Source organism: Crocodylus siamensis, chromosome 2, assembly GCF_052110815.1.
Source record: "Crocodylus siamensis isolate JL-2025a chromosome 2, ASM5211081v1, whole genome shotgun sequence".
Taxonomy (NCBI): Eukaryota; Metazoa; Chordata; order Crocodylia; family Crocodylidae; genus Crocodylus; species Crocodylus siamensis.
This window is the reverse complement of record NC_143396.1, coordinates 76,648,965-76,662,652: the sequence shown is the minus strand read 5'-3', so window position 1 is coordinate 76,662,652 and position 13,688 is coordinate 76,648,965. Positions and strand designations below refer to the sequence as shown.

At 43.8% G+C, this 13,688-nt stretch overlaps 1 protein-coding gene across 2 annotated transcripts; it reads left to right on the top strand.

Annotated features, from left to right (window-relative positions):
- Positions 1-7,386: 7,386 nt before the first annotated feature.
- On the top strand, positions 7,387-13,219 carry SAP30 (Sin3A associated protein 30). 2 transcript variants are annotated; one of them, XM_090036181.1, is made up of 4 exons: positions 7,387-8,084; positions 8,841-8,963; positions 10,599-10,697; positions 12,889-13,219. In XM_090036181.1, exons 1-4 carry the CDS (start codon positions 7,674-7,676, stop codon positions 13,009-13,011), a joined length of 756 nt encoding a protein of 251 aa, XP_089892307.1. In that variant the 5' UTR covers positions 7,387-7,673; the 3' UTR covers positions 13,012-13,219. The 2 variants fall into 2 exon arrangements, with proteins under 2 accessions (XP_089892307.1, XP_089892306.1); XM_090036180.1 differs by having other exon boundaries at positions 7,405-8,108.
- The last annotated feature ends 469 nt before the right edge of the window (positions 13,220-13,688 follow it).

Sequence of the window (13,688 nt, the reverse complement as noted above, 5' to 3'; positions counted from 1 at the left end):
TGGGCTAAAAGAAATCTCACAAGGTTCAACAAAGACAAGTGCAAAGTCCTGCACTGAGGAAGGAACAATCCCATGTACCAGTACAGGCTGGGGGCTGACTGGCTGAGCAGCAGCTGGGGCTTACAGTGGACAATAAACTGAATGTGAGCCAAGTGTGCCCTTGTTGCTAAAAAGGCTAACAGCATACTGGGTTGCATTGGTAGGTGTGTTTCCAGTAGTTGGTCAAGAGAAGTGATTATTCCCCTCAATTCAGCACTGGTGAGGCAACATCTGGAGTACTGTGTTCAGTTTTGGGCCCTCCACTGCAGAGAATATAGACAAATTGGAGAGAGTCCAGTGGAGGGCAACAAAAATGGTGAGGAAGGGGGACGTGTAGGGGGCATGGGGGGGCACATGTACCCCCTAAGATTGGCCGCTGCTGCCAAGGTATGTGGGCAGTTACCACTTGCCACCCCTCACCCTTGCTGTTGACACTGCCGTGGCCACCTGTGGGCGGTCCCTGCTCAGCCTGCCCTTGCCACCAATGTCACTGATGCCACCTGCAGGTGTTCCCCACTTGCCACTGCCACACCCCTAGCTGCCTACAGGCATTTGCCATGACCCAGCCTTAGCTGGCATGAGTCGTTCATGCTTATGGGGAAAGACTGAGGGAATTGGCCTTATTTAGTCTGGAGAAGAGGACACAGAGAGGATTTAATAGCAGCTTTCAACTACCTGAAGCAGGGTTCAAAGGAAAATGGAGCTAAATTGTTCTCAGTGGTGGCAAATGACAGAACAAGGAACAATAGTCTCAAGTTGCAGCGAGGGAAATTTAGCTTACATATTGGGAAGAATTTTCTCACTAGGAGGGTAGTAAAACACTACATAGGGAAGTTATGTCAGGTGTGATTTTTTAAAAATCTTTTAAGTACCCAAAGAACTACTACTAGTAGTAATTGAAGTAGTATTAGTATTATTGCTTCTACATTACGTGGCCTTAAGTTATACATAACAATATGGAACAGAACGTTAACAAAACCAAAAAGATGGACAAATGAACCACTGAAATAGTGACTTTGAGTCCTATATGGAAATGTTAATGGATGGTCATCCACAGCTTGGCTTATTTCAAAATCTATCAGAACCAAGTTTTTTTTAAGAGGGAGCAACCAACAAAACTTGTATGACCCAGATGCAAAGTTAAACACACAATCATGTGTTTGTGTTCATGGTGTTACACTTGAAAATAGAACCCTATATTGTGCTTAATGAAGGAAAATAATTTGCCACCCCTAGTGGTGTACATTCAGGTAATTTTCAAACAAGAATCAAGAAGAAAAGAGTCTTATTTTGCTTGCATTTTACATTGAATTATTCTATAGTGATAGTTATAACAATTTTTTAAAACTCTTTGCATAAAAAATGAAGCCTCTTACTAGAGAGACCTTGGAGCATTTTGTGACTAAATGTAACAGCTCTGTCAAGAACTGGATTGGTACAAACTGATGGATATATATACAAATCTTCCAAGACTTTACAGTACATACTTATCAGTCTTAATCCTATAACACCTAGATTATGCTTAAAATGCAGTGTTTATTTCTGGAACTTGTTTACAGCATTACATCTTTTAATAAAACCACATCTTATATAAACACTGTTAGACTGATCCCTAGCTGAACTAAATGATCTCTTGAGGTTCCTTCCAACCTTACTTCTCTATGATAATGATAATGGAGGACTAAGAAAGAAAATTGTGGCAGATCCAATTGGATCATTCAGATAATTCCATTTTATACCATTCTAAATGCCATTTTATATCAATCTGGCCACAGTGGTAACAGGTGGGATTTTTTATGTTTTTAAAAAATTGGTAAATCATAGAGGAATAAATTATACTAGTCTGGGCATCTATATACCAACATAACAATGTCTTCACTAGGAGGTTGCTAAACAGATTGTTTTAAATCAAGGCAATTTAAATATCCAGGTGTAGAGCCTGTATTTAAATAATTAATTTTAATGAACTTTCTCATTAGTGCTTTTTGGTTAAAAAAGAGTGCATTCACATTGGTTAATGTAAACATTAAACACTGATTTATGAGTACATAGAGCCTCTACACTTGCATTGGTACATTTTTTTTTTGCTACCTAAAAGGGTACATTATAATTCTATATCTGGATTTAAGCAATCACATAACTTAATATTCTTATTAAGGTTCATTTTTATTAATTTTATGTTTTAGCATGTTAAAATGATGAATGATAAATCACCCATTTAGTAGACAACTATCTTTATAACTTATGATTTGTGCCAAGAAGCTGCATTAAAATCAGTGTGCAGGAACACTCAGGCTTAGGGAGTGATCCTGATGTAGTACATGATGGTATTTCCTACAACCACGAGTTAGATCCCAATGTCTCCAATGATTTTACCAGTTTTGTGCACCCATTAGCACAGTCCCTAAGGCCCCTACAAGATCAAGGCTTTAAAGCAATGCATGACCTAATAAAGCTTGACTTCAGACATTCAAATATACTGATTGTTTCTTTATATAGGTAAGTATATGAGCCCTTAACTCAATGTCTTTGGCAGAGGCTTACAGAAGGTTAATCTTGGCTGACCTTTTGGATTGCAATGGGTAGGGATCCTGGTTTTCTCTGATTTTAAAAAATCCCCAATTTTTGGATTAAAAAAGTCACATATATACATACATACATATATATGTATGTATGCGTGTGTGTGTGTGTATATATATGTGTGTGGGTGGTGTTTCATTTTAATCATGGGAAAATGTGGATTTGGGAATACTTTTTTTAATCTGACTATTGGGATTTTTTTAAAATCAGAAAGCCAGAATCCCTGGTGACAGGGCATAAGACAGTTATATGGTACATAGGGCCCAGAATGATTAGAGCTTTATCTGTCAAACTAGTACCATGAGTTGCACCCAGAAAGCTCTTGGGAACCAGTGTAGATTCTGGAGCCCTGGGGTTATATCTAGGGACCTACTTAATCTCAGTGAGACAAAGGGTTTCTCATGACCTGTTTGCAGCATGCAGAGCTGATTTTGTGGGCATGGTGTGGTAGCCCCGCCCCTTGGTTTTGATTGGCAGAGAGGCCCGGGGTGGGGAGAAGGAACAAGAGGGCAGCCACCATCCTATCTGCCACCCTTCATGCCACCTTACCAGCTGGCACTTTCCCCTTCAGGCAGCAAGAACCAATGGCTCTCACAAGGAGCCAGCATTTTATTTTTATTTTGATTTTTTTATGTCAATTGTGTAAATTATCCCATTTCACAGTTTCTGCAAACTCCACAAAACCACAGATTAAGTAGGTCCCTAGTTATATCCTTTCTGTGCAACTGACATCTATATCTGTGTGCCTAATATAAATTTACTTACTAAGGGAACTGGGCACAGCATCATTTTGGTATGACCATGCCATTTTAGGCAGTCAGATCCAAGTGTAGAATGTACATATCTTTTGGGATACCTGTGTTCCTATACACGGGATGACAAGAGTTTAGATAACTGGAATTCACAACAGCTGGTATGCCAAGCAGGGAGGACACCTAAGGTAGCCACTACGAAACGTGGAACAGGGGGACGTATCTGGAATCAGTCTTCTCCTGCAAAGTGCTTTCATGCACTTATCAACTGATTTCTTCCTTTGGACACAGGTAACTGGCTTACTTTTTCATCACTTACATAGCTGGCAATGATGACACCCACCCTTTATATTATACCTAGTGGTTTAACCATGTACCCAGGAAGTGGTAGACCTAGTTATACTGCTTTACACCCTGAGGCATTTCAAACCTACGGGTATCTTTCTCACCTCCCGGGAGAGTGCTCTAAACTTCTGCCCCTGCTGCTAAAGCAGGACTGTTGCATAGAAAGGAATGCAACATCATACGGCCATGAAAAGATAGCACATGACTCTGTCATCCAGTGTTGAATACACTATCTTCGAAGCCAAGAATGCAGAATTCATAGGGCCCGAGAGAGTAAGAAAGAAGGAATGTGACTTGGCACAGACAGATGAAATGTTTAACCAGGGTAAAGGGTTACCTGCCTACAAAAAGCAGCAGACAGATGATACAAGCCCCTAAACTGGGGGAAGCCCTGAACCACTGAATAAATCAGGACTAAAACTACCAGTGTAAAGACTGCCTGGGTTAACTTTGGCCTGCTGCATCCATTCTAAGTTGGCTAAACGTAAGGCTATCTCTTGCTCCTCTGCTATCTAATAAAAATGTGTAGTATGACTGATTGCTGTGTTCTAATCATTTGTCTATGTAAAAGATAGGCGGCACCACCATCAGCTATGGTTTTGAATGAAAGCGATTGTGACTGTTAAAAATGCAAAACTCTAGAACTCTTAGTTCAGAGATACCTTTTATTAGACCAACTAAGAAATCAGAAAAAAATTATCTTTTTCTGCAAGCTTTCTGGCACACACACCCTTCCTCAGGCTCAGGAAAAATGGAAGATGATAAAAAGTCCCCATAGGTAGAAAATAAACTTCAGTTTTGCACAGAGGAAGCTGAAGGTGCAAGTCTGGGACCATGAGAGTGTCTTATGCTTTGTGCTGAACTTAATGCTATTGGTGTGATTTATGGGTAAGTACTCAGAAATGAACCCTTGAGTCCCAAGTGGATTGAAATGTGTGATAGGTATTGGTGATATTGGCTCGGTACATCTCTGGGCATGCGAAGTAACAAAACTAGGCACCTGCCTACCAAGCAAAAGCTTGAGACTGTGGACCATCAGTCTCAAACAACAGTTAAAGCAGGTGAATTGTGCTTTTGGATTTACATGCCTCAATGTTTGTTTGAATCTGACCCTCTGAATCACAACACAGATGCGAGTTTGATGTGGGATCATACCCATACTCTGTAAGACTGGGTTATATAATCAGGTTTAGAAGTAGAAATTGGAACTGTTGTATCCCCTGAGTGCACAATACACCAAGTCCGTATCTCCTTATTCAGTTTTGTCACACTCCCTATTTTGATTCTATAACTTTGAATATGCCATAATTCATACATTGAAATGTTTTCAATTAAATGAAACCATTTTCTTTGGTGTATGACCTTCATAGGTTCCCGCTGTCTTAACTTTAAAGGAGTAGCTGACCAAAAAGAGCAGTGAAGTTGGAGTATTTTGTTTGTCAAATAACTTATTTGACAAACAAAACACTCCAACCCCAGTGCAACTGTACTTTGCAGGTGTCACAAGATCAATGCCCCTTTGTTGGAGGGGGGAGCTCTGTCTTGCAACTTTCCAAGAAGCAGCCTTATTTGGTCTCTGTGTCTTGAGAGGACCCCCGGAAGCCAGCTCCTAGGAGGGGACAGCCTCTGAGCTGGAGAACCTGGATCTTCTCAGTCTCCAGCTTCCTCAGCAATCCATAGCACCCACACCTTCAACAGCTCCTTCCTTTTCATCAGCTCCCATGAGGGGGGGTGGGAGTGTTCTTTTAAAGAGGAGGGGTAGCAGAACGATAGTGTCCCAAACAGCCAGTCTATAGTGTGCCACACCAGTTCCCTCTGCTCTTCGACTGTTCCATCCTCCCTGAGACTATTCTTTTTCTCACTAATCTGTCTTCCCTGGAACTTTCTCTATCCAGCTTTATCAGAGCCTCACACTTTCTCCTGAGGCCCAGTCAGCCACACTTCAATAGAAATTACAGAACTGGGCACACCACTCAGTCAGTACAATGAAAAATAAAGTCACGAGGAATCAATCAGGGAGCAGTCTCTGGGCCCTGCAACCAGGTCCAGACTGCTATCTCCCTGCTGGGGTGAGAAGGACATATAGGTGTTTTGCTTATGAAACTATTTGCAAGATTTATCACAAAGCCCTCTCACAATGACCCGCCTCCCCCACATATTCCCAGTATGAACTCAGCCCACTTAGCCTTTTCCCTCACAGCAAGCACATGAAAAAAAATGGTAGGTCAAAGATTTACTCATCCCTTGGTCTTTATATTAAGGAACAACAAACTTGGTGCACTAATTTACTGGTCAGTTTTGTAAAATTTTGACATCAGAATACTCTGTAAACAGGTGCTTTCACCCTAACTGCTCATTATTTCCAATTTAGTTCTTTCTTCTGGGAGTTAAGTGTTGACTACGGGCTCAAATCTTTATGGCAACCCATTGATTTGTCATAGCAAGCAAATTGGACGTAATTGCAAGCTCTGGAAGCTGTGAGTAGTGAAACGTGCTCAGCTGTGTTGGTTTGAAGTCAAATACACAGCAGAATAGATTTGCACTTATAGACTAACCATAGCATGTGTGTATATATCAGGGGTGGGCAAAATGCAGCCCATGGGCTGCATGCAGCCCGCAAGGCCATTCTATCTGGCCTGCAGGGCCCCTAAAAAATTTAGAAAATTCATATATATCTGCCCTGGCCACCTGCCATGTGGCCCTCAATGACTTGCCAAAACTCAGTAAGCAGCTCTCCACCTGAAATAATTGCCTAGTATGTGTGTGTGTGTGTGTATATGTGTGTATATATATATATATATATACACACCCCCCCCTATCTGTATACATAAGCATGTGTACATACATATATGTGTGCATAAATGTGTATAAAACTTCTTTACTGTCCAAGCCCCCAAGGCCTGGAGTAGACTGCCTCCAGAGGTGGTGCAAGCACCTACTCTGGACTTTTTAAAGAAACATTTGGATGCCTATGTTGCTCGGATATTTTGACCCTAGCTGACTTCCTGCTCCTTGGGCAGGGGGCTAGATCTTCCAAGGTCCCTTCCAGCCCTAACGTCTATGAAATCTATGCGTATGCATGCACATATCTATGTGTGTGTGTATTCATAGGTGTGTATGCGAGTATATGTGTATACAAGTATAGGGAGGGGACTGTCTTGGGCAGAAGCTCCCCGCAGGGGGGCGGCGACAGCAAGGCCAGTTACTCCAACACGGACGCCGTCCTCTGCCAGGGGAACGCTGAAAAAAGACCCAATGCGAAAGGCCGTCGCGGAGCGCCAAGCTGCCAGCTTCCCGAGCAGAGAGCAGCTCGCCGGTGCCCAGTCAGACTGGCTCAGCGCCCCCGCCTTTTCCCTAGGCCCGGCCTGCCAACCCGGGGAGGCCGTTAGGGCAGCGTAGCAGCAGCTGCAGCGAACGGAGAAAGAGAAGGGAAGGGTCCGGGCGCTCCCTGGGGGGAACTGCCGCACCTCCACGGCCTCCGAACGGCCACATTTCAAATCCTAACGGCCGCTCCGAGTCTTTGTAAGACAAACAGCGCAACAGCGCGCCCCCCTGCACATGCGCGTTCGAAGCGGGACCAGAGACCCGCGTCCTCTCTTCCCTTTGCAGCAAGCGGGGGGTGGGGGAGGGGAAGAGAACACAACCTCCGGAAAAACCCCACCCCTCCCCGTCCTGCTCCTTGCCGCGCTCCGCAAAATGGCGGCGGTGCACGCGTGAGGTACGCCGGGAGCAATAGTTTCCCAGGCCTCCCCGCGGGCGGAGCGAGCGCAGCGGCGCCAACTACAGGTCCCGGCAGGCGGCGGGTGCGGAGGGATGCGCATGCGCGCTGCAGCGGGCGGGTTGCTGTTGTTACAGAGGAAACAGCTGAAAAGTCCGCACATGACAGAGGGGCGCGGGGCGCGCGCGACGCTGTGGGGCTGAGCTGAGGGGCAGGACGCGGCCGCTGGCGGCGCGGTCATGAACGGTTTCGCGTCCGAGGACGCGGCTCCGCGTGGGGGGGACCCCGCCGCCACTGCTGCTGTTGCCGCTGCCGCCGCCGCCGCCGCTGCTGCTGCTGCCGCCGCCGCCGCCGCCGCCGGGGCCAGCGCGGGCTCCGCCGTGGAGGTGCCGCCACCACCGCCTCCATTGCCGCCGCCGCCGCTGCCGCCGCCTCCCGGGGTCGCGGCCGGGGCCGGGGCCGTCGCGGGCGCTAACGCCGCCGCAGTTGCCGCTGCTGCTGCCGTCGCAGCCGCTGCGGGCCCGGCGGGTGCGGCGGGGCCCGGGGCCGGGCAGCTGTGCTGCCTGCGCGAGGAGGGCGAGCGCTGCGGCCGCGCCGCCGGCAACGCCAGCTTCAGCAAGCGCATCCAGAAGAGCATCTCGCAGAAGAAGGTGAAAATCGAGCTGGACAAGAGCGTGAGTCCCCGCGGGCCCGGGGTGTGTGGGGGGAAGTAGTGGGGGGGTGCTGCGGCGCGGCCACCGCCACTGCCCCCAGCCCGGGCGCCGTGTCCTTGCCCTTGGCGCACCCGCATACCGCAGGGGAGCTGCTTGTCCTGTCCCCGGCCGCCATGGGGTAGAGCCGCGCCGGCCCCAGACAAAGCCCCGCGGCGGGGATCCCCCTCCCGAGCGGCACAAAGGGGGCTGCTGCTGTGGCTGTGGCGGCTGCTGCTGCTGCGGGGGGCGCCGGGCGGTTTCAGCTGCGGAAACTTCGCGCTGGAAGAGCCCGGGGGGGGAGGAGGGGGCGGCTGCGGTCCCGGAGTCGCTGAAAGTGAAACTGCCGCCGATCCGCGCCGCTGCGGGCCTGAGCGCGGCTTGTTAAACCCCCGGGCCCGGCGGAGAGTGCCCGCCTCGGCGGCAGGGGCTCGAGTAGGGCGGCGGGGACCAGGGGGAGACACCGGCGGCTTTTAAAAAGATGACGATGGAGAAGTCATTTTCCTGCTGGCGGCGGGAGGGGGCCGGGCTCGGCTGCTCCTTGGAGTGGGCCCGTTGCTGCAGCGCGGGGGTCTCTGGCCGGGACCGGCAGTTCTCCGCCCCGAGTTCAGGCCACGAGACCTGGTGATGGCTTTGCCGCTGCGGAGTGTGACCACACGTGTCCAAACCCTGGCAAAATAAACGTGGAAAACATGGCTTTTTCTCGTTTTATTTTAGGCAAGGCATCTTTATATCTGCGACTTTCACAAAAACTTAATTCAGAGTGTGAGAAACAGAAGAAAGAGAAAAGGCAGTGATGATGATGGTGACTCGCCAGTGCAAGACATTGACACTCCAGAGGTACCTGCCTAGTTATTTATGTGGTTACCATGTAAAACTGATTCTTAATTGTCATGCTGTTGGTATGTATGAACATTCCTAATAGTGTTTTTTTTTTCCTTTTCATTTAATTTGGAAGAAGGGGGAGTGCTCCTAACTTAATGATTGCTTTAGTCACAAAAATATAACTTAATTCTTATGGTTGTGCTTCTGTAATCATTGTGTATGTTAGAATGATATATTCTAAGATGCTTACATAAAATGGAGAAAACAAATATTCCTTATTCATAATGATTCTCCTGGAACTAAAGCCTAACCTAAATCATAAATCAGTTTTGATTCTGAAACATTTTACTTTTCTCCCCAGATCCCTAGTATTGGAGTTATGTGCTTAGCCGCATAGCAGAACCATTTTTCAGCAGGAGTCAGGCAGTTACTGCACCACGATCCCAGCATTTATACTTTCAGTTTATAAAATACTTTATCACCTTTTAACTGTCCCTTGGCTTTCCCTGTCCTGCCAGGATGGTTACAGAACAGTTGGAAGTTGCTCCATTCTGTTAAAAACATTTAGATATATATGTCATACATAAAAGTATAGTAGAGTTAAATCTGAAATGTAAAAGTATGTACTGTAATGCCACTATTAAATTCTAGTTTTTGGGGAAGTGGTTGCCTTGATCTGGCACATCCCATATACAAAAGTGGTATTTAAAATGTATATGCACCTTTTTGTTTCCCATTTCAGATGGGATGAAGTGCCCCTTTTTTAATGCCCTAGATAAGTGCACTAAGCTGGAGGGTGAGTTGCCTGTTCAAGGTATCAAATATTTCAAATAGCATTTTTAAGATTTGGCTGCAGAACTTGTTCCTTCAAGTTCCCCGGTAATGCATTTGTCCATAAGGCCTTTTCACTGCCAGCACTTTGCTTTAAAATCCTGGGTTGACAGGAAGGAAAACACTTTTTTGAAGCCTCTGGTGAAGATGTCGGAGGTCCTGGAGTATTCGGAGTCCTCTAAGATCTTATCTCGGTTCCTAGAGACTATTTTTTTTTTTGTGGTCCTCCCTGCAATTATCTTTGCAGTTACCCTCTTGAATCTCAGGGCTGCAATTTTGGCACCGTTAGGACCACAGTTCCTGAACAAGCCAGTTCTCTTTTTCACATTTTATGGGATCAGCAGTTTTTGCTACAGCTGATATCTGCTGCTGACTCTTGTGAAGGACAAAAAAAAATAATGGTGACGAATTTACTGCTTACTGCATCTGCTCCTCCAAAGGAGGCTTAGTTCAGACCCACATTCTAAAAGCTACAATTGTCACTTTAGACAGTGGTAGAAAACCCAAGGGTGTTTTTATTCCTCTCTCCCTGCCACCCCCACCCCCAGTCTGGGCACTGCACCAGCGAGGCTCATGACTTCACTGATGGAAAAGAAATGAGTGCCCAGTGCAATCTCTACTGCCTCCAGGAAGAAAAAGTTCTGTGCCAGTGATCCACTAGTTTCACCTCCAAGTCTATTTCAGAGGACAGTTCAGAATGTTATTTTGGGCAGAATACTAAAGGCTGCTTGGAACAGAAGGACACTACGTGTCTTTTGCCTTCATTTCAGCTGCCATGTTTAATGAACTTTGAACTTAACATTGTTTCTTTTTCCCTAGGTTGATTTATATCAGTTGCAGGTAAACACGCTTCGAAGGTACAAAAGACACTTCAAGTTACAGACTAGACCAGGACTCAACAAAGCACAGCTTGTTGAAGTAAGTATGAACATCTGTTCTGTAGCAGGCAATGTAACTTGCTATAATATGTGAATCTCTGGAAAAGGTGAACCATAGGACAAGTAATAGATCCTTACCTTTTGTAGAGAATATCCATACAGATTAACATAACAATGTCTATAGATACCATGCTCAGTCAACTACTGAATTATAATTGGATTAGATCCTGTTCCAAAAGCTTTTTCTCTAACATAAAGATAACAAGTGGACTAGATTTTTTTTTTTTTTTTGGAGAACAAAAATAAAGTATTCACTTAGTTTCCTGCTGACCTGGTTTTTCTGTCCCCAGCCCCATAGCCAACAGAGCTGGGGTTATCAAAATAAATCATAAGTAAAAGTTCAGTTTAGAGGAATTGATTTTTAGAACTAGGTACTTTTAAAAGAAACCTGGAATCAGGTGCAGAATTGGAACTCTAGTGTTGAGAAGCATCCTATATGTTTCTGAATACTTGGCCTCACTTGTGCTATAAAGCCGATAGATTTCAATGGGAATGACAGTGGAATGAGGTTCACTTATTCTGCCCTAAAGTTTTACTGTGTTTTTAATGAAGGGATCATGGTAATGTAATGTGAAACTCGCATATGCTATTTCATGTTTCCACTTACAAGCCTAGAATACAAGCTTACAAAATAAAACAGAGAAATTTCTGTGAGAATAACAAGTCCAACTTGGTAAAAGATCAATATTCTAAATATTTCATGTTTAAAATATTGCAAAACACTTTTTGCTTTTCAGCTTTGTTCACTTGACTTGTTTTTTTTAATGTGTTCAGTTTTGCACTCCTGGCATGCAGTCCTAGAATGTTCATTTAAATACCTCTTTTGACAACTTCTGCTTCCCTATTTAAAAACTTAGATGCATGTTTAGTTCTTAGGCTACTTCAGTGCCGTATTATAATATTTATGTGCAGGCATTTTGTAGATCTCCTAAGTACAAGTTTCAAGACCACTGTAAAATTATAGAGTACTTTCAATGTTTTTGCAGCTAAGTGTGAGTTTAAACAATGTACTTTCCTGTTCACCTGTGACTTAAAAAGAGAGTAGGTTGCTCATTTAAATTGGTGCAACTAAAACTGGAACGAAGGCACAAGTGACTTGTTTTTACAAATTAAAATAAGTTAGGTTCTTGGGGATTAAGTCTGGTCTTAAAGAACATGTTCATTGAGTCCTCAGGTGCTGTAATACAGAATAACCCCTTTACTAGCCAACTCTGGCTTTCATCTTAAAGCAAACTGAAATTTAACATTTTTAGACATGAAAGATTAGAATTTCCTGCTTTTACATGTAACTATATCTTAATTTGTTCACTTGATTACAAAAATAATCTTATTTTCTCACTCATTTGGAACCTTTTGTAAACTTCCTGTGTCTATGTGGGTATTTTACACACCATCAGGGGAAAGAGTAAAATTGCAAAACCAAGAAATTAGCAACTAGAAACAGGGAAAGTACCTGAGATTACTTTTGTTTCTTGAAACTGGCAGCCTGAAGTAAAATTCTCAATACTCTGAAGTGACTGGAGAGCCTTTTTTGGAAAAAAAAAACTAAAAAATTAAATGGTATCTCTTGTCAAAGGTTGTAACAGATGTTGAAATTCCACCATTGTAACAGTTCCATTGCATAAAGGAAGAACTAGAAGGACCTCTTCTACCCAATCACCTTTTTGGGGCTCCATTTTTACTAACACAGTTCTGATCAAGGGTCTTACTATGTCCTTTTTTCTGTTCTGTGCTTTAGCACTGAACCTGTTCACACGTTTTGTGGATTTTTATCCCTCTTCCTTCCCTGTTGTGTGTGTCTTCCCCCCCCTTTTTCTTATTTCCTTTTTTCCCTTCACATTAGGGCATTCTTTTCTTGTAGCTCAGGAAACGGTGGCTTTTGCTGGATCAGACCCTGACTGCCCTACTAGAATATACTTCTCAATAATGCAGTGATTCACAGCCTACTTATTTTGCCTCTGTCCAGCAGCCTGAGTCATATGTCTTTACCAGTTCTATTTTTCACCTGCCTGATGAAAGCTTTTTTTCTTTTTTTTCTTTCTTTTCATTTAAAGGAATATGTCAACTCTGTTAGTTAATTTTTAACCTTAGTTTCTGCATGCGACAATTGTGAGTGTATTGACTTATATGATCAAATGGCTATTTAACTTCCTTGAACTTTCTCTTTGTAGATAATTGGTTGCCATTTTAGGACTATTCCAGTGAATGAAAAGGACACCTTAACATATTTCATCTACTCAGTGAAGAATGACAAGAACAAACCAGATCTAAAGATGGATAGTAGTGTTCACTAGGATAGAAAAAATTGGGACTAAGACTCAAGTTACAAATCAAAAGACTGTTTTTGACATACAGAAGCCTTCTTTGTAAATTTTTTTCAGAGAATTGTCTCTGACTTTTATTTTTCATGGTCTTGCTGACTCATTTGAAAACAGCCTCCTCTAAAATGCAATTTCCTTGGCAAAAATATTTTAAATAAATATTATTGATATTGTTGCTGAAGTGGGTGTGTTTGGAATTTATTTAGTGAATGGCTGTGTCTGCATAGTTTGAGATTAGTCGATATATATTTATTACTATTAAATGTTCATTGTGTTCTTCAGTTATAGAACTATACTAAATGTTTGAAATATGTTTAGAAAGTATCACAGTGCAATATTGCTGCAGCATTCAGAAAACAGTGTTTTAAGATAAAAGGCCATAATAGAATTGCGCTGAACAGCGTGAAAAAGTTCTACTTGTAGTTAATCATAAGCATAACTGTGTGAATAACTCCTAGCCTACTAAAACTGACATACTGGGTTTTTTTAGATTTATCTCTTCATTATCTTACCTGTTGGGAATTGCCAATATTTAAGGTCTTCCTGCCAGTATAGAAGAGAGGCGATTGTTAGGACTCTTGGTTATTCAGTGTTATAATACCCACAGTTCCGAGTATAGAACTTCTGTTCTCCTTTGAAAAGAGGTTCTG

Bases quoted from the DNA above. Each gene is read 5' to 3' on its own strand.
- SAP30 (XM_090036180.1), top strand. From the start codon at position 7,674: ATGAACGGTTTCGCGTCCGAGGACGCGGCTCCGCGTGGGGGGGACCCC. The intron at 8,964-10,598 runs GTACCTGCCTAG...CTTTTTCCCTAG, and splicing joins AAGACATTGACACTCCAGAG to GTTGATTTATATCAGTTGCA. The intron at 10,698-12,888 runs GTAAGTATGAAC...TTCTCTTTGTAG, and splicing joins ACAAAGCACAGCTTGTTGAA to ATAATTGGTTGCCATTTTAG.